Source organism: Hyalella azteca, unplaced genomic scaffold (genome assembly GCF_000764305.2).
Source record: "Hyalella azteca isolate HAZT.00-mixed unplaced genomic scaffold, Hazt_2.0.2 contig8314, whole genome shotgun sequence".
NCBI lineage: Eukaryota > Metazoa > Arthropoda > Malacostraca > Amphipoda > Hyalellidae > Hyalella > Hyalella azteca.
In genome coordinates this window covers 149,449-169,543 of record NW_025938411.1, presented here as the reverse complement: position 1 = coordinate 169,543, position 20,095 = coordinate 149,449, and the positions used below count along the sequence as shown (strand labels likewise).

The 20,095-nt window shown below is 35.5% G+C and overlaps 1 protein-coding gene across 1 annotated transcript in view; it reads right to left on the bottom strand.

Annotated features, from left to right (window-relative positions):
• Positions 1 to 243: 243 nt before the first annotated feature.
• Positions 244 to 20,095, bottom strand: part of LOC108678027 — a 42,928-nt gene continuing 23,076 nt past the window's right edge. Inside the window, exons 2-6 of the mRNA XM_018166358.2 lie at positions 14,616 to 14,929; positions 5,664 to 5,765; positions 3,361 to 3,469; positions 2,739 to 3,017; positions 244 to 1,945 (exon numbers count right to left, since the gene is read on the bottom strand). Coding sequence (XP_018021847.1) covers positions 1,650 to 1,945; positions 2,739 to 3,017; positions 3,361 to 3,469; positions 5,664 to 5,765; positions 14,616 to 14,929 — 1,100 coding nt within the window. The 3' untranslated portion in view covers positions 244 to 1,649. The remainder of the gene's footprint in view (positions 1,946 to 2,738; positions 3,018 to 3,360; positions 3,470 to 5,663; positions 5,766 to 14,615; positions 14,930 to 20,095) is intronic.

The window sequence follows — 20,095 nt, the reverse complement described above, 5'->3', positions numbered from 1 at the left end:
TACCAGTTACAGGTACATCTAAATTACATGGTTTAATATAAAAACATTTATCATTTAACTACCTGTGATTATAAAATTAAAGTCCTTGAACTCATTTTAAATAATAAAAGTTAATGAGTATCAGTCAATTATCAGCAATTATTGACAGACTGAATGCTTGGTAGTGAACTGTACAGTAAATAATTGTTCTGTAAATAATTATTACGATAATAGAGACTTGATAATTAATATAATTAACCAACTGTATAGTAAATAATTATTATGATTTATAAATAATAAATTTTAATCATTTTTGCAGAGACATTGATTTCAATGTTTCCACACTGCATGTGGAGGTCAATTTGTTTTCAACATTCCTTCATTCGTCAATGATATAAGTAGATCAGATAAATCCTTCCAAGCAAAACTTAAAATCAAAAAGAATTCTTTCATCAAACGAATCAAAAAATTTAAAAGTCATGCTGCAGTCATGTATACTGTATCACTAACGTTCGATTTGAAACTTTCATTTTTTTTTAATTTAGAGCAGTTTGCATGAACAGCAAGACAAAACAAACCGTGAACAAGAGTCTATTCAATATTTCTATTGACTATATTTTGAGTTATAGATGAGGCTCGAATGTAAGCGTATTCGTGGGCTGAATAATTCGAATTCAAGTACTCATGCTAAATTTAAATTGAATTAAGCGAGTCAAATATTCATGACTTTTAGACGATAAGTATTGTTACTGACACATACTGTAAGCTGAAATGATGAACACCTTAGCAACAACAGTCAGTTAGGCTCAAAATCTGTCCATGAAAATTTTTTATTTGCTGAGTTTTCATTGAGATTAGCAGACTATCATACTTAATTTTATTTTATATTATAAATTTTTTGCTGCCACTGAATTTGTAATTTATGCTCCCACTGAATTCAGTGGGAGCATTCAGTTGATGCGCTTGTCGATTCATCTGTGAATATTATGATGATTTTTCCACATTTAAACAAAACGGTATTAATTAATTTTCGGTCAGCAGCTGTACGCGAAGTTGTAGTTGATTGTTATTTTCTGTGTTTAATTATAAATTAAAAATCAGGAATCGGCATAAAAAAAGATAGTGAAATCAACGTACTTAAAACCGTAGAGTTTTAGATCCCAAATAATTCCGCGGTGATGATTGATGATCTCCATAGAGGTCAGCTCCCAGTACGCTCACACATTATTTTTTCACTATATATAGACATAGCCATTTTTCTTCCACTAATTAATTCTAGATATACATGTACCAGCTAAAAACTCAGGAAGGGGTTTAAAAGTATTATAAATGAAAATAAATTATGTTAAAAGACGTTAAATTGACATAAGCCAATTTAAATAACGAAACAAGAGATTACACAGTAATTTCTGCCGCGAATAATAAAATAATTTACACTGGGTTTTTTATTATGCGCGAATATTTACTTTCTTTCGTGATGTTAGCCAACATCATATTATCTAATATATACACATATATAAAAAAGTCATTACTATACACAATTACACATCAGGCAAATCCCAGCACTTTAGCTGCTATGCAATGTAAATAAAATTGTGCCGTATGATTCAACAACATCCATATCTGCAGTACTGGCTATTCATTCATAATTAACGTATTGCATTTTCTATTCACCTGAATGAGACCATGTGACCATTGCAGGTTTCACCCACTGAGGCATTTAGACCCAGCCCCCCATGCCGCTGTATCGATATTGACATTCCCAATCTTCTGCTGGTGAGAGAAGGGCTGCCCAGCGAGCTGCGTGGCGTCTGCAGAACAAACTGCGTGTGCTGTTCACTTAAGTTATCCCTACGTAAGAGGAGGCCAAGGGCCAAGCACACGAGGAGGCCGAGAATATTGTGAGCAGGCGAGTTGATGACAGCCTTGCTGCTGTGACCGTGCTGCATTGCGGCCGGTCGCTCCCCTGCAAGAAATCAAGAGAATTTTTTCGTTCAGAATAAATAAATATTATGAATGCCCAGACAAGGATAACAGTAATTAGGAAAGACATTATTTTCGTAGGGGGTTCAGCTGCATTTATTATTAATTGAAATTGATGATAATCATACAATCGGTTTTAGAACAAATGCAAAACCATTGATATCCCTATGTTGCTGTACATTTCTTATTTAGCATGGGTAACAAACTTCTGCCAGTGAGAATTAAATTAACTACACTTAAGGTAAAACAACATCTCTACCCAGGCTTTGCAAGTTCACTGAAACGAAGCAACATTGCAACTTTTCGTACAAAAGACTCGTAAATTATTTATTGAGCGTTCAATAATATTGTAACTGCGAGACTGGTTCCACCATGAGATGGAGCCTACAAAAGACTAAAGTATTGAACACCTTTGTTAGACCACATCTACATCAGCAAGAATCCATAAACAAAGTCGCTAAAATGAACACAATGAGACTCACCGGTCACCACATGCACGGTCACATTAGCAATGAACACAATGAGACTCACCAGTCACCACATGCACGGTCACATTAGCAATGAACACAATGAGACTCACCGGTCACCACATGCACGGTTACATTAGCAATGAACACAATGAGACTCACCGGTCACCACATGTACGGTCACATTAGCAATGAACACAATGAGACTCACCAGTCACCACATGCACGGTTACATTAGCAATGAACACAATGAGACTCAGCAGTCACCACATGCACGGTTACATTACCAATGAACACAATGAGACTCACCAGTCACCACATGCACGGTTACATTAGCAGGCGACGCGAGCTGAGGCTCGCATGTATAGATGCCAGCGTCCCTTCCGGTGACTTTGGACACAACCAAACTTGAGGTGAAGTTCTCAGTGCGGACGATCAAGTTCTGGTTGTAATTGACCATGGTTCCGTTGTGGTACCAAAATATGTAAATTGGTGGCACGGGTGCTCGTAAAACCTGACATTCAAGAGCCAGTTGCGACCCTTCCTCGATGTGCACTTCCTTTGAGCCGATAACTTCTGCGACGGCCTCTGTTGGGGCAGATAGCTGAACTAGAACTGCTCTATTTCTCAGCCGAGTTAAGACTCTCTTAAATTTAGCCGCCTGGCATATTCATGATGTCTAAGCTTGCTTATACATGGGAATTGCTCTGTACAGTCAATGTGAGGTTTAAGTTACAAAAAGATATTAAATATAAATTTTTATTTCCGATATATATAGTTGTGTTCATGATGATTCAATATTTTTCCAGAAACTGATAGTAAATATTTTATTCCTAGTCACTATATTGCATGTTTCAAGAAAATTCGATTCATAAATTTTTTACTAATTAATTAATTAATTTTTAATTTTATAAAAAATTATTGTTCTCACGGGTGACTCTGAGTGTGAAGAAATAGGAGACCGGAGGATGCGTGGTGAGCTGACACTCGTACTGTCCTGCGTCGCTCTTGTGTACGTCTTTGATGAACAACTCCCACGCCTGGGCGAAATTTGCAGAAATTTCAATGATGACAATTTCGAATAAATTAAAAAAATAACATTTTTAGTGCGCAAGTGAGTGGCATTTCCTTAGAGTTGCACTGTCTATATAGAGTCCCGTAAGGTTCAAATATTTGTATTAATAATTATTGAATTTAAGTCTGAATAAAGTCTAAAACTTTAGAAATAAATCACAAATCATTGGAAATCACAAAGCAAATGCATCCCTGACAAAATTGATCAAAAATACTACTATGAATATCTCATGAGGCGATAAAAAATTCCTTATAGGAACATACCGTCTCAATAATTTTCGAGCTTGAGCATAAACCAAATATAAGAGTTAATATGTCTAAAAATATACACATTTATCACAAAATCTTTTGAATATTTCTCAAATTATTTTTTTTTTTGTTTTTGAAGGCTGGCACAGTAAATATATCGTTTCTGTTTGTACGCGTATCCAGGATACTAATCGTGTCAAGATATTTCCTGGACCTGAAAACGTATTCTTAGTGAGAGAATAGTGAGGCATTGCACAACTGGTAGGATTGAACCAAAAATTTAAAAAAAAATTCCATTTCACACATATAAATTTAATGAAAAAAAAAACGGAAATTATTTTCTTTGAATTTTTAGACGAAAGTCAATTGGGAGATTCGTTCTACGTGTGAAGTGCGAGTTTTTTTCATTAGCATTCACACCAGTATAATCGTAATTTACGAGATAAGGGACAAAAGATAAATAATGGGATTAGGGATAACGGGACTAAAAATTGCAGGGATTTTCAGGCCCAAGCAACACCTGGCCACTGGCTAGAAATATATATAATCCTGAGTCTAAACAATGCGCAATTTTGCTTTATTTTCCTTGTTACAACGGTAAGTCATTCCAACGTACGAATTTTTAGTTATGTAAATATAAATGGATGAATACGATTCAAATAAGCGATTTATAAACGTATGTAAACGTTTCAAAACATTAGCAAAAATTAATGAATGTTTATTTTGGCTTAATTGACTGATTTATTTAGTGATAATTTATTAGATTGTCATGATAAACACCTAAAAATAATGTCTTGCCTATTTTGATTTGGAATTATTTTAATATATTTATTTATCCTCTTAAAAGACTTGATTTTTAATCTTATGCAAAACTCCATTAAACCTAGACCTGAAGTGAAATTTGTTTTCCATTTTTGGAACATGGTTAAAGATATTTATTCCAATTATGATGAAAAAGAAATGAGAGCATCCTACAATTTGATGATAAATGCTGCTCTACCGAAGCATCGTTACGAAATTCATTTATATAAGATAATATCAAATTAGTTTCCGTATCTGCGAAATGCCCGTTTTAAAGAACTAGCTCGCACCTAGAGAGGTTTGACTTTCAAACCTTATCTGTATCTCATCCCAGCCTTATTTACAGTTGACATCCAAATTAGCCATTTGTATAGTACTATATGAACTTGATATTTTGCGCTCGATGAACTTGATATTTTGCGCTTGATGAACTTGATATTTTGCGCTAGATGAACTTGATATTTTGCGCTTGATGAACTTGATATTTTGCGCTAGATGAACTTGATATTTTGCGCTAGATGAACTTGATATTTTGCGCTTGATGAACTTGATATTTTGCGCTAGATGAACTTGATGTATTCCGTGATGGTACCGCCTTGATACTCGCGAGGCACGCAGTAAATACCAGGATTTTAATATTTCAGAATTTTTACTCTAATATTTAACAGTTATATAAAACAGAGAAATTATATGAATGACATCGATCAGTTCTCTCAACTCAATACTGCAAAAGACTTGTTCATGCAAGTGTTATGTGTCTTTTAGCATATGTATATTCTCTGATTGTTTCAATGTTTATTAAAAATTTATCAATGAAATTTTCAATCTTTGCAGGAAACTTTATTTAATTTAATACTTATATACTGTATGTACATCAAATGTAAACTAATTAGTTCAAAAGAGAGATCGACCGTCATTTATATCTTAATTTGATGTGAAGGCAACCTTGATACGAGAGCTACTGGCAACGGTCAGACGATCTTTTTTCCCAATGTATTGTATTGTCTGATAATCTATAGACGTAAGAAGCATGTTTTTTGTAGTCAAACTACAACATTGAACATGCGTTATGTATAAAGGAGCAAAATGAGCTTCATGAAAAGACTCTACCTTAGTTCGGTGGCATTGTGAGACCCTCAGTCGCTCCTCTGACACGTAGACTAGCTGACCTACGGTGAGTAATTGGTCGTCTTCTCTCTTCAGCCACGTTACCTGCACAAATAAATTCCAGAATTTTAATTATGATTATTATTAAATTATTAAATATAATCATAATGTCGAAGCAATAATTCAAAGCATTTGCTTACAATATCTTTCATAATTCCAGCCAACAATTGGGTGAAATGATAAAATTTTCGACTTGCGTCCATAGTTCCATGTACTTTTTAATGTAGTACAATGTTATTTATCCATTATATTACTGGTGTGCAAAACATTTCGTAAATTTCTAAGCAATTTGTTTATTTAGCAAATTCTCGAACATATTCAATAATTCACATAAGATTTAACACTTTAAAGAACTAAGTTTACCGATAGAGTCAATACTAACGATTTAAGGATTACCTTTTCAAAGCAACCAATTATTTGTATATGTTTTGAGGAAATAACGTCACTGAAAATTCTAGCATTGATGTTGTAGTCAAGGCATCTCACTATTAATCATAAGTTAATGCTGAACATACTAGATTTGAAAACGGGACACTATTTTTATCCCACGGTGTACAGATTTTGTCTCCGAACTTATTTGTGGCGCCAATCATAATAATTAATTAGGTCTTATATTCTCATTTGCGCCGACAATCATAATTAGTTGGTCTGCCAATCTTATTTATGTCAATAATACAACATAATGCCCCATCCAACCTGATGTGTGTTATCAATCATGCTATGTGTATTTTAAATTTCATTAAGTCAGATAAAATATATTGCTGTAGAACTGAGATATTGAAACAAAAATGTCATTTCAATAGTAAAATGCAAAATAGACTTTTATAACTAAATTTGAAAATGAATATCCCTCAATGATAACGACATTACCCTTTTATTTATCAAATAAAAACAATAGAGTAGCCGCTGCACTTACTTAACGTGGCAAGTCCACTTTTAAGTCACAATTGAATCTTTGGAATAACTACTACAAAAAAAATAATAAACACAATGTAATGAATCTAGAGTCAGAGTCGGTAGATTTTAAAATAAACGAACAAAATAACTCTTACTGATAACGTTTTTTTTATAACTGCACCGATATTTCTTTTTATTCTACTGATAATTCTTTTGGATTATTTCCCCTAGTTCTCCCGCCAATCATTGCACTTTATATTTTTACCCGCTGCAACCATCAACTTAGAAGGTACAGATTTTTATCTTGATGAAAATTATAAGAATTTAAATAGCACTTTTCCATTATCCAAGCGAGTCATTTAATATAAATTATATATCAAACACAGTCATTTTTCATATCAAACACAGTCACAGTTCATAGCAAACACAGTCTTCTAAGTTGGCCAAAACATTTTCTAAATTCCGACTTCCACCATTAAGCAATTTCTCCCAATTTGTTCACAGCATTTTCGCTAACCATGAAAAAAGAGCTGTTACATTCGGTTAAATAAATTAGACATTCTTCAGTGAACAAAATTAAACATCTACTTTACACTCATGGGAGTGAAAACTTCTTGAGCCGACAATGTCATGCCATTTTATCCTCGGGAAAAGAATGGCGTGGATGGCTTGCAATTGCAAAGGGCTAATTATTCGTCTTGGCAGGCGAGCAAAAGGAAGCCGTTTCCCTGAAGCCCTCATCCGCCCGGCAAGCTAATGAACTTCTACCCGATGCCGAGGGCGAGGGAAATGATACCAGGACAGAGATGAAGTCTTGAGCTGAGATTAAGATTCCCAGCCAATTGTTTTATCAAGTCTTGTATTGTTTTTTTTTATTCTTTTAAGAAGTCTTGAGCTGAGATCAAGGTTCCCAGCCAATTGTTTTATCAAGTTTTGTTTCCTTTTTTTATTCTTTTAAGTAGTCTTGAGCTGAGATCAAGGTTCCCAGCCAATTGTTTTATCAAGTCTTGTATAGTTTTTTATTGTTTTAATTGACTTCAATGGGATGTCTCTGTCAAACGAATTAAAGGCAAAAGGATTTAATGTGAAATTTGCCTCTGAATTAATATTTTTACCCCTAAAATCATTGATGCAATTTGAGACTGACATTTACGCTAACGTTAATTTTACCAGGAACCGCGGAAACTGAAGTCATTAAATAATTTTATTAAATCTTTCGTACACAGTTTCCGAAAAAAATATCCCAAAGGGGAACTTTTCGTAAATAAGGCCTAGCCTCCGCCCAGCGTAAACGGGCATTATATTTCTGTAAATTTGGATCCCAATTACCTTTTTGAGATAGGAAAAAATAAATTGAGATAGGAAAAATTTTTGAGATAGGAAAAATAGGAAAAAAAGTTTATGATATGCCATGTTTTCAAAGCCAATTGGGAAATTTTCTATCTTCGCCGCATTATAGTCGGTATTGAATTTGCCTCTCAGCATGAATTGACTTTGGAGAGAACGCTAAAGCCCGTTATACACACCACATTAGGAATGAACACTTAAAACCGTAATGAACTTAAATTTTATAAAAAAAATATTACATACTTTATCCATTTAACTTGGAGAAAAAACACTTATCCCGTTATGAACTTCACTTGGGGAGGTAATGTATTGGAGGGGATAATCGCCGCGTCAATAAACTTAAATCATTTTTTACTTCTCTAAATCATATTTATCATATGATCATGATTTCATTTATTATTCATGTTTTTGAAGTAAATTAAAATATACATGACGCATTTATCCTAATATATTTGCTCATATATCAATTGAATTGTTAGTCAATCAGTCCTTGCAGAATTTAGCTCATAGCTGATGGATCAGTACAGTCAGGAGACTGACATGTGTAATGCGGTATTAAAAGTCTTGGTTCATAACCTTGAACTTTGATTGAAGTATTTCAAAGACAACTTGTTATAACGCTTGTTGTGCGGCAGTCTGCCACAACATCCATTAGGCAGTCTTTGACAAGCCTTCAAATCTGTTGCGTTATTCACTGTATGAGCAGCTTATGCGCATGCACCAAACTGGAATGAAGAGCATATTTTTCCTGATGGAATTTCTGCCTGCTCTTCTGAATCAAACCAAGGCCACGATGAGAATTGGATTGCAAGAAAAATTACGCCTCAAACAGTATTTTAGACGTGATGTTTGTGGTAATATAAGTATATACATGTTGAGAAAAATTAATATATTCCACTAAAATTATCTCGAGAATTGCATTTTAAAGTATATTTGAAAAAAAAAACAAAGAAAAGTAATAAATATAATTAGACCCCACACGTAATATTCAGGTGAAAAAACTGCAACTTTGAAACAGGAAATGCTTCGCATCTTGAAACCGCCTATGCAGCAACTGTTTAATGAAATTATATTTTTAGCTACAAACAAGGCTCGTATCTCCTGCAGCTATGTAGGTTTACTAGACCTCTAGCATTGATGTTTCTCAGACTGGGATACAAGGGACCGCATCATCAGTCACTGGCAGCCGCAAGGAATACGAATTTTTCTGAAGAATCTTCTAGCTTTGTTGCTAGCAGCTGCAGTTTCTCTAATTGAGCAGGCCTAACTTTGGACTTGTGGTTTCGAAACTTTTGTTCCACGTTGCCAAACTTTTGTTGCGAATGACCTCGTCTCTGCATTTGTTTTTTGAGTTAAAGAGCAGCACAGGAAACTTTTATTGCATTTAATTGTTAACTCGTTGCCAGTCCTTTAATTTCATGTAATGGTGTCAACTTCACGTAATTTATTCCATTTTACTTTTTAATTGAACAATGACATGAGCACAGCGCACGAACTGACCGTAACAAAAGTAAAACCTTTTCACATTTCATGTCAAATGCGGTACTAATTAAACATGAACTAATATCACTACACTAAATTAGTAATCTAAAATTTTTCATTTTGTGGATAGTGAATGAACATTTAACAAATGTGTTGGCTTCGCGATTAAATCATTTATCGTGTGGTCGTTACTTGAATACATATATTAATCACTAATGATTAATTACGCATGACTGTCATAAATATCATAATTTTCGAGTCACTCTGACACTTTTTCTATTAATCCCGCATTCCGCAACTTTACGCCTTTTGACTGTTATTTACTCGAGCGCTAACAAGGAATTGCAGGCGTGTCCTTAATGAGCCTGCCTCGGTAAGGGTGACGACCTAGGCAATCACATTATGCAATAAATTAGCATAACTACTGCACGAAAACTCATTCTCAAGCGTGAATATTTTTCCTATATATATATTTGACACGTTTCTTATCGCTACGAAATTTTATATAATGTAATTTTTCTGTTACATTACTCTGCCGGAAAGGCAATAGAAACAAAATTTAATGAATAATCAATCATCGCCTCATTTTCAACACAAATAAAAGACCCTTAAAATATTCTCGTTGTTCTTTTTTGTTTATAAAAACTGATCGAATTTGTTGATATACAATTATTGTGAAAAATATAGCAGATGACCTTTATCTTTTGGATTTCTTTGACGAAACAATGATAAAAGAGAATGAATTTTTACATATGACGATTCTTGAGACAAAATGAATAAATCGTTTGATGTTCTCGAATATATGCAATGTTTATCATAAAGCTATCATTCACCATCGTTATTTGCTGTGTCCATTAGATCCCACGCTAGATTCATTAATTCCAAATATTGAGTGATAGCTCAACTGATAGCTTCCATTATCTTCCAATTCATATAAAATTGATGGCTCGCATGATTGATGCCTCCGTACACCGTGAGTATTGAGTATGCTACTCTCAGAAAAATGACTGTGGAATATTGTCTAAATAGTAACAAACTTTCTACATGTAACACTGATACGTTTTTTTGCGTTTGCAACTGTGTTGAGATGGCCCACACAAGGGCAGGAAGAGCATCGTTATTCAGACAAAGTTTCTGATTTCTTTGAGTGTACACGGAATTCTGAAATAGCTGCAAAGAACAGTTCTCAGGTTGCATGTGGATGAGGGCAGCAGCCATGATCGATAAGCCTGGCTTTGGTCTCTGAAGTTGACAAAACGATTCTCCTTCAACCAAAGAACAAAAGCACGAGGCTTGAGAATCATAATCTGCCGTCATGCTAACGATTTAATGATAGCCACACTTCTGCGATTCCAATTCCTCGGTGTAATTCCAAGGAAAAAGATAGCTGTGCATTTAATTACTATTTGATTGTTCGAAGTTTTTCTCATTCTTGATTTAATATTGAGAGATCCTTAGACAGTCTTAATTACGATTTCAATCGTAGGAGAGACCCTTTGATGTGACAGCTATTCATTCGTCTAGTGTTCGATTGGGCCCCGGAGAATGCGAAATTGTTAGACTATAAAATTTCACTAGTATTAGAGTGTCCTTGAGCTCTTAACCTATATAGCATTTCAGTTGAAGACGCAAGATCGTAAAGTCTATTCATTTATCTCTGTAAGTTTTCCAGTTGTACGTGAAATCGCCCACGACTTAATATGTGTCTTCAATATTTAATAATGAGAAGGTAATTCAAACAATTTATTCTGTTGGAAAACTGAAGAACTCCTAAAATCCTGTATTCTGGATTTATTTATTTTATTATTATTCTTAATCTAAATTTTATTATTATTCTTGTAAACTGTGGAACCCGCATACCATTCCTAGTTCATTTACAAATAAATTAGGGTATTTTTCAGTAATATTACCCCAAAGATAGCAATTACTCAAATGTGTTGAAATTGCGCGTTGTGAATATCCATCTAACTAAGAGGATTTGAACCACAAAACAATATTCAATATAATTTTCTGAACTATCGCCAGGATATTTATTCAAATCAACAACGCAATCCACATCTATTATGGACCAGTTTTATTTGAACATTCGTAGTTTTAAATAATAATTTATATTGATATATAACAGTTTACGGAACAAATTGCAAGGTTTCCTTTATTCATTTAACTTACGCATTCCATAATTATTGCTCTTTTTATGATAAAATCAGTTTCCACGAACGTACCAAAATTGGGAGATCTTACGGAGCTAATCTGAACTAAATGCTAATGCAATTAGCGAAACAACCCCATTCTTCAGGCAACTTGGAATTTTACTAGAGAGCTTTGTTACAACACTCGCCCTTGTATGCAAGGAACGGCAAGATAATGAGCATCACAACCATTTATGAAACATCATGGAAAGGTCATCGTCTAGCCCTACAATGGAATTCGAAACTTCGGCAGGCATGCTATTTATATGCTAATGAGGGAGTTACCATATTCATTTATTTGTAATAAACAAAATTCCTACTTGCTTGAGCTACAAACTGAGTAGCTGCAGCTAGCGCTTAGCTGGAATCGGGTCTGAAATGTAAATTACTTTGGATAGCGGCGTCACAGCAGAGCCGCTGTTCATGCAAAACGCTGTTCATAGCTTGCATATATCATAATTCGCTGGTTGTGCCATGCATGCATGCAGTTTAAAAGTCATTTGGTCGCTTTAATGAACTAAAGGCACTCACATCCCTTGTAATGTCAGTCCAATACCAAATCAGGTTTATGGTCGTTAATTTTATTATTCTATTTCCTGTAATACATTAACGTAGAGTTGAAAGTATCTTCTGAAGTGAGCCCGCGATCAACTGAAATTGTTGCAAATGATAAATGACAATAATGGAGTAGCAAATATATAAAACTCAATTTCTGTGCTTCAGAAGCCCTTTCTGAAATGTCATTCCAACATTTATAACATCTCAACGAAATAGCCATAGAAATGAGATTGCATTCCTATTACGAAGGATGCGCTAGAGTTTATACAAGGACAAGTTCCTCCTCCTCTGTCAAGTCTGTGAGCAAACTTGCCTATAATTGAGTTATGTGAGGAAGTTATCTGAAGAAGGGTGAGCGGCAGGAAGTATGGAGAACTCAACTTGTTAACATGATGCACAAGAAACGCTAACGACTTACTTAGCCGCGTCATTGGAACGAAAAGTCTTATAACTTGCAGGATGCATTGCTTATCAATGATGCTTAGACTATAAATATACGGTTTAAATTTAAGCTACCAGTAAATACAAAATTTTTTACTTTCTTAAATCATGATATAAATATGAACCACTTTTATATTGACGGTACATTTGAAATAATGATACGTTAAGAATGTCAGTACACGCGAACTTGAATTTGCGTCTGCGATGTAGCAGTGCTAGCTCAAGTCTAATGTTCGACCGCATTCCACGTCGGTCTGTGTGCAAACTTGCGATATATCAGCTGCTTGCAGAAAATTTTTCCACGCTGCTGAAGAGGTAAAGGGAAACTTGCAAACCAATACCGCAGCTTGGGCAGATTTTATTGCCGCGGTGGACGTTTTTACTGCAACAAACTGGGCAGCAAAATTACGCGAGTGTTCTCGAATTTGGCGATAAACTAGGCGAGAGCGTCTCTAGTTTTCCTTACCTAGATGTTACCGTGCCTCTGGGGAGACGCATAACCTCGTCCTTTAGGGCCTTAAGTGAGGCCATACATGTTATTTTCCTCAGCCTTTATTGAGGCCATCCATGTTATTTTCTTCTGACTTTATTGAAACCATGCATGTTATTTTCAAGGGCAATTTTCATCTCAACCACGGAAATTTTAAATCCCTTAAACAGCTTCTTTTGTGATGGCAGACCCCTCTCCGCAATAACCATTAGGCGCAGGAATTTCAACGAATTTTATTCCTATTAAAATATATTTCCTATAATTCTTTAAATCACTCTGCGATACATTTCTGACAGTTATTTCTAACGAAGTTGTAATCATATGAAAGTACAAAAATTTAATTTAGAACATCAAAATTGTATTCATTTTCAAATGGCAGGTGCACTAATTGACGAAAGATCTCTCTGAAATGTGAATGAAAGTCCATGGACTTTGCAGTGACTCATGACAAATGGCTTGATTATGCACGGCTGCATATGCATGAGGATAATGCCAGCCGTAAACTTCCCATGAAAGTGGATAGCTGCGACACAAAGACAGGAACTCTTGGTGGTCATAACCTTACCAGAGAATTTCATACGTAACCAGTCATAACCTTACCTCAGAATATCAGTCATAACCAGTCATGACCTTACCAGAGAATATCAGTCATAACCAGTCATAACCTTACCAGAGAATATCAATCATAACCAGTCATAACCTTACCAGAGAATTTCATTCGTAACCAGTCATAACCTTACCTCAGAATATCAGTCATAACCAGTCATGACCTTACCATAGAATATCAGTCATAACCTGTCATAACCTTACCAGAGAACATCAGTCTTAACCAGTCATGACCTTACCAGAGAATATCAGTCATAACCAGTCATAACCTTACCAGAGAACATCAGTCTTAACCAGTCATAACCTTACCAGAGAACATCAGTCATAACCAGTCATAACCTTACCTGAGAATATCAGTTATAACCAGTCATAACCTTACCAGAGAACATCAGTCTTAACCAGTCATAACCTTACCAGAGAATATCAGTCATAACCATTCAAAACCTCACCAGTGAATATCGGTTATTGTTGAATATACCGCAACCCACGACACTTTATGCGTCGCTATGAGAGTAGAGCGAGAACTTAGTGGGAGGAGAATTCCTCACAATTTCATTAAACAAACGTAACGAAAAGTTATGAGAAGCAAATAAGTAAATATCTCGAAATGCATGTACCACATTTTAGTTTAACGCTCATTTATTACCATTGCTATAACCTTGAACGATAATTAAAATTTCACCTAACTCTTCCTCAGCTTGGTTTTAATGTGCTCTATATGATGTTTTATTCACGGAAACCTAAACGTCCCTAAATCCTGATATGAAATAATCATTCACTGCTTCATTCACGTGCATAATCTCCATTCTCGTGAGTACTGGTCAAAAGCTTTTGAATGCCTGAATTGTGTTCAATATTCAGACACGAAATCAAACAATCACTCACCGTTTCATCAGACATGTGTCCAGTGAAGCAACTCAGTGTGGCTGTGCCTCCGACTTGCGCCACAATCTCAGTGTTATTCAGCACCCGCGCGGCCAGACTTGATGAATCTTCCGTAGCGCTAAGAGCTGCCGGGTCATCCAATCTCATGGCTAAGGCCCACACGTCAAACGTCTCGCCTTCGTCCCCCTCAGACGCCAAGTTCTTGACACTGCCGTGGGTAACCACGGGAGAAGAGCCGTCGTAGGTAGATCGACTAGCCCGAGACTCTGGTTTGTGAGCATTTTCTTTGCCGCCGCTGCTGGTCCTTCCTTCGCCTGGAAATAAATTTGAATAATATTAGTATTTTTGTTCATGTTTTTTTAATATAATTTTTATTTAAGTTACTCGATCACAGGGTGACCGAGTAGATAAGATGTTAAATCAACGAGTTACGAGTTTGAAGTTATCAGTTGACAGAAAAAAATGAACATAAAAATATTCAAATTCTGTGATGTTTTTAATGGACCACATGCCAAATAAGGCCAGATATTTATCGCTAATAAACACTTCGAAACGAAGATCGAAGTGTTTTCGATTAGATCGAAGAGATCTAATCGATTAGAGAAACTTCGAATTAGATCGAACATTCAATTTCGCGTTGAAATTTTCATTAATTGCACCGTAAATTTTTTCTGAATTCCATTTCAACAAAACATCCTCCCATATTCTAAAATTTTTATTAGGAAAGTAAGATTACATTTTACCACTTAGTATACCACGCTGAGCTTCCAGGGGCAGCTTCAAGCGCATATTGTTAGCCCGCGAATATCTTGTCTCCCATAAAATGTGTGCTAAGTTCCCCGACTGCATTATTTGGCCTTAGCAACAGATAAAATATTAAGGAAATATGTCAAGACGGTCCCCGCCGTAGCTCTAATTTTCTAAGGAACTCTGGGCCAACGAAAGATCCTCTCTATTCAAATTCTGGAGTTCCGAAACAAATAACTTTTTATTCCAACGTTGACGGATCCCGAGAAGGAGAAAAGTGTTTTCTTCTGCTTTTTCCCAAAACGCTGAAAATAAAAGAGTGGGAGACTTTCTCCCAATCTAAGCAATATTTGGCTTAGTGAGCCAAGTGCAAACTTCAGGTCCACGGTCGACCAACCAGAGCTCTGCAAGCAATACTTGGGATGCATTGGACGAGCAAGGGTTCCACTTCGTACCAAGATTGTTCTCGGGCCAAAAAGCAATATTCTGTCCAGAGATTATATATCAAAAGCTCTGGCATTTGCCTAAAAAGCGAGCGCATGTAAATCTCATATTGGCACTGGAATGATAGAGTCACGAGCTCAGATGACAATTGCAGCATGTCGTAGATTCTTTTATTATTTTCTGAGCATATCACATACTATCGAAAATTTAGCAAACAATAAAAACTCAGATAGTTATGTAACAAATTAGCTCCCGGAAACCGAGCTATCTACTTTACTCTATAAGAAATTCAAAAATTCTAAATTAATGGAAATATTCATTAATTAATAGAAAATAATCAATAATCGAATGTTTTCTTCGATATTTTAAAAATTTAATAACCGAATAATTTAAATGATGATTTCCAATGTTGTACTTATCAATCTATCGATCATTAACGGAATGAACTAGTGATCACTTAAATTCGCACAAGGCATCATTGCATCATTCAATCCGTTGTCTTTCCAAAATAATTCAATTTTTCACTGGAACGACAGCCATGAGAATTTCGCTTACTGCTGTGAATTATTTAAGCTGATGGAATTTTACATAATTCATCTTGAATTTCAGATGCTTTTATAAAAGTCAAATCTTCAAAAATGACTTTACCGGTAGGAGAAGCTAAAACTTTAAAATATTTTCTTCGTAACTGCTACTATGTGAATGGACTTCATTCATTTAGCTCCTTCACGCTAATGCGCCCAGCATAAAAACGGAAAGATTTTCGTCGAATTTTTAGCTCCGCCATTCTGGTTTCCAAGAATGCTTGAGAAACACTGCCTATGATCCATTTTTCGTGTGAATAAAATGGTAGGGAGCTCCATCAATCTGTGGCATTCAGCGATCAATGCAAGCCAATGGTTGCGTGACCGGTTGTGAGGTTGCGATAACGGCTTTGTGCCCATGAGGCAACTATTAGGCTCTAGGCGAACTAAGACGAAAATTAAATATTTTTTTCTTGATATGCAGTCTATAACATATCAAGGGCTCAACGTGGTCTTCGATCGCTTCCACAGTTTTATCACCAGGTTATGGCAGTGATAGGGATTGTTTGTCTGGAATCTAGTGAGCTCTGCATAACATGACAGTTTTGATCAAAGACATAAATACCGCATTTATTTCAGGTGAATTTATTTTCAAAATAAACTTCTATAAATAATTTTACTCAATCTCAGAGCTACGTAATCAATATTTTTATTGCTCTTTTAGAATTTTCATCTCCAACTGTGATGTGCACGCAATCTCTGCATATACTGATCCACATTGAATATAGCTTAATTAGTTAATACATTCAGGTAATTTAATATTACCATCACTTAAGGTAAATTTTTATTTAGGCGCGTTTTACGTATTAAATACAGATATAATAGTAGGAAGTAGAATGGTGATAATATAACAGAAGAAAGCTTTTGAAGAGCTCAGATTAGTTTTCAAGACCAGAGAAAGAGTTGAGGAATCCCGGAAAGACGGATCGCTAGTAATGCTGATCTGGCGTCCCGCTACTTAGACGCGATCACTGCGGCATCTGAGTCGCACATCGCAAGTGATCCGTCTTAGTGAACGGCTGATAGGACACATCAGTGGAAATCGTTTGTGGTGGCTAACTGACATAAACCCCTTAAACATTGGCAGCCGACTTTACCCTCAAACTCATGCTGAAGGCTCGAATGTATCCGAAAGGATCAATCTTTAGAAGGCAACTGAACTTTTGCATTTTTTTAACTCTTCCTAAATTTACTAAAGTTCCTTGCATCATCTTATTTCTGTAGTATTGTAATAAATCGTTTATCTCGTACAATTATTTAGAAATGAACGTGCGCATATGAACGATCATATAAAAATACCTTAGCCTATGGAATTGCATTCCAGCCTCGGTTATTTATTCTCATAACCAAAAAGCTCTCGCTCACGCGGCCGAACTTTTGGCCTTCCAATCCTCATCTCCATGCCAACCTCATCATTTGCAGTGGACGTTTTTTGCAGCAGAGGAAATCCCAGCATCTTGGAAGGCTCGACAATCGGGAGTTATTCGGCCCAAAACAGTGCCATTTTCCAGAATAATAACTGACCAGGCGGGAGTTTATGAAAGACTTTCGTACCTTTGTGTTGCAGAGCGCGAATATTTCTCGGGCCCTGGCGATAAATGTCTGCGAGAGGCACAAAGGACATTATCCTAAGACTAAATAAAGTAAGTCTTCGGGAAACCTGTCCCCTAAGCCGAGTGAGTGATTGCATGCTCAGTATTCTGGTAGAGGAGAGCGTGCAAAGGACCTTTAATATACACGGTCATCTGCACGCGAGTGTTGACGGGGCCATAACTCTTATGAGTATAATGTAAGGAAACAAGATTCAGTTTTACTAAGTTTTACAGACTACGAATACGCTATACACTGCCCGTTGCGATGGAGAATCCGTTTCAACGAACGTAAAATAAGAGATATTCGAAACTTATTTCAAACAAATGAATATCTACTTTAACTAAATTAAAAATCATATAATTTTTAAGAAATAAATGTTTAAAACTTTAATTTAAATTTTAGGCTGAATAAAGTGCCTACGTTGGATAAAAACTTAAGCTTCACTTCAATTGAATTAATTCAGCGTCACTAACGGGAAAATTTTCTATTAAAGTTAAGGGCCGCGAGTCAACAAAGGAGTAAATTTTGTTTGACTCGAGATTTTAAACTTGATACCATGTCTCTGAAATTCAAAATCGGTGTGATTAAATGACACGGCAAAAAAATAAAAATAAAGTTTGTAAATCATGCAGTAAATTTGATAGACCATTAAATATTTATTTTACTGATTTGCTTCCATAGTAGTCTCTCACAATGCATTTAGTTACATTAGAGAAATACTGAAGTCATCTCCGAATCTTGAAAGAGCAAGTCATTTTTTACCTGCATGATTTATTATGTTATACAAGCAATCTACATGATTCTAAGATTTAACTGAACCCCGCAAGACACACCAAACTAACCAGTGCATCTGCAATCAAAGCTTGTAAACGTCCCATACATTCTAACGAGCCCGATTGAGAAACTTCCATTGGCCGGATATTCAATAGGTTCCTCAGACAATAGATGCCTCAACTTTGTACCTTGAGTTTGTCAACCTAATTACCCATCTAACATGACTTCCCTTTTGAACCGAGTTAAGTAGCTCTCACTCAGCCCACAACCAACGTGCCATAAACACTGGTAATGTTGAGCAAGCTTAGGGAGATCGCATCAAATTTAAAGTAAGATGGAATTTTTACATTCGTTTTCATTGAGTCCGTGAAGACATTTAATAAAACAATCAATTGTAACTATATGAATTATTAACTCAAACCTTCCTTAAGTAATTTAGGAAATATGATTTAGCATCCAGACTCAGTAGCTGATTTATTTATGTGACTTGTTTCATGTTGTTGATCGCCCCGTAATCCAACAGTGTTTACGTACTGCAGGCAGCTATCCTGATATTATTATCTCTGGGTTTGTTGATATTTGATTAGAAGGAGTTTGATGCTCAGCCGACTTAGCTGAATTAAAATTCAGTCCCCATAATCAGTCTGTCACGAACATTGATACGCGAGCCGCACGAAGCTTGTTCCTGCACGCTACACTCTGACGCGAGGTCAGCAGAAGCTGTTCAATAAACCGGTTATTATGAATAAGGTGAGTAAAATCACCATAATGCTAATGTAAAATTATATTTAACTATCTAGAAATTTATTTATAAAATTTACACTAGACTAATTTTCAAAAAAGGAGAAACTTTATTAGCTGCCTGAATAGGATGAATAATTTCACAACGAATGAAATATTTTTATATTTGATTCTTATTTAATATTCATGCCAATTGTAATTTAATTCTCGATTAAAAATTATGATGATTGTGCATTCAAAATCGTGTAAATTAAAATTATATACTCGTTGATGTAATGGACTTACTAGCCAACTCTGAGGTCAACGCTGTTACAATGGTCATAACTTCACTTGCTCGTTGAACAGTATATGCAATTTTTAATGATTATTATACTACTCCATAAATACCTTGATTATTCGTTTGATCGAACATTTTCGATTGATGATGTTCGATTGAATCGATTCTGAAAATGAATCGATTCATTTTTTTTCGATTCGGTTCGATCAGAATCGATTCGATCATGAATTTATTCTGAAAATGTTACACGATATTCCCGTATAAAGGAAAATGTTTCGGGCTTATTAAAAGCCTTTACTTTTCCCCCTCGATTATAATCC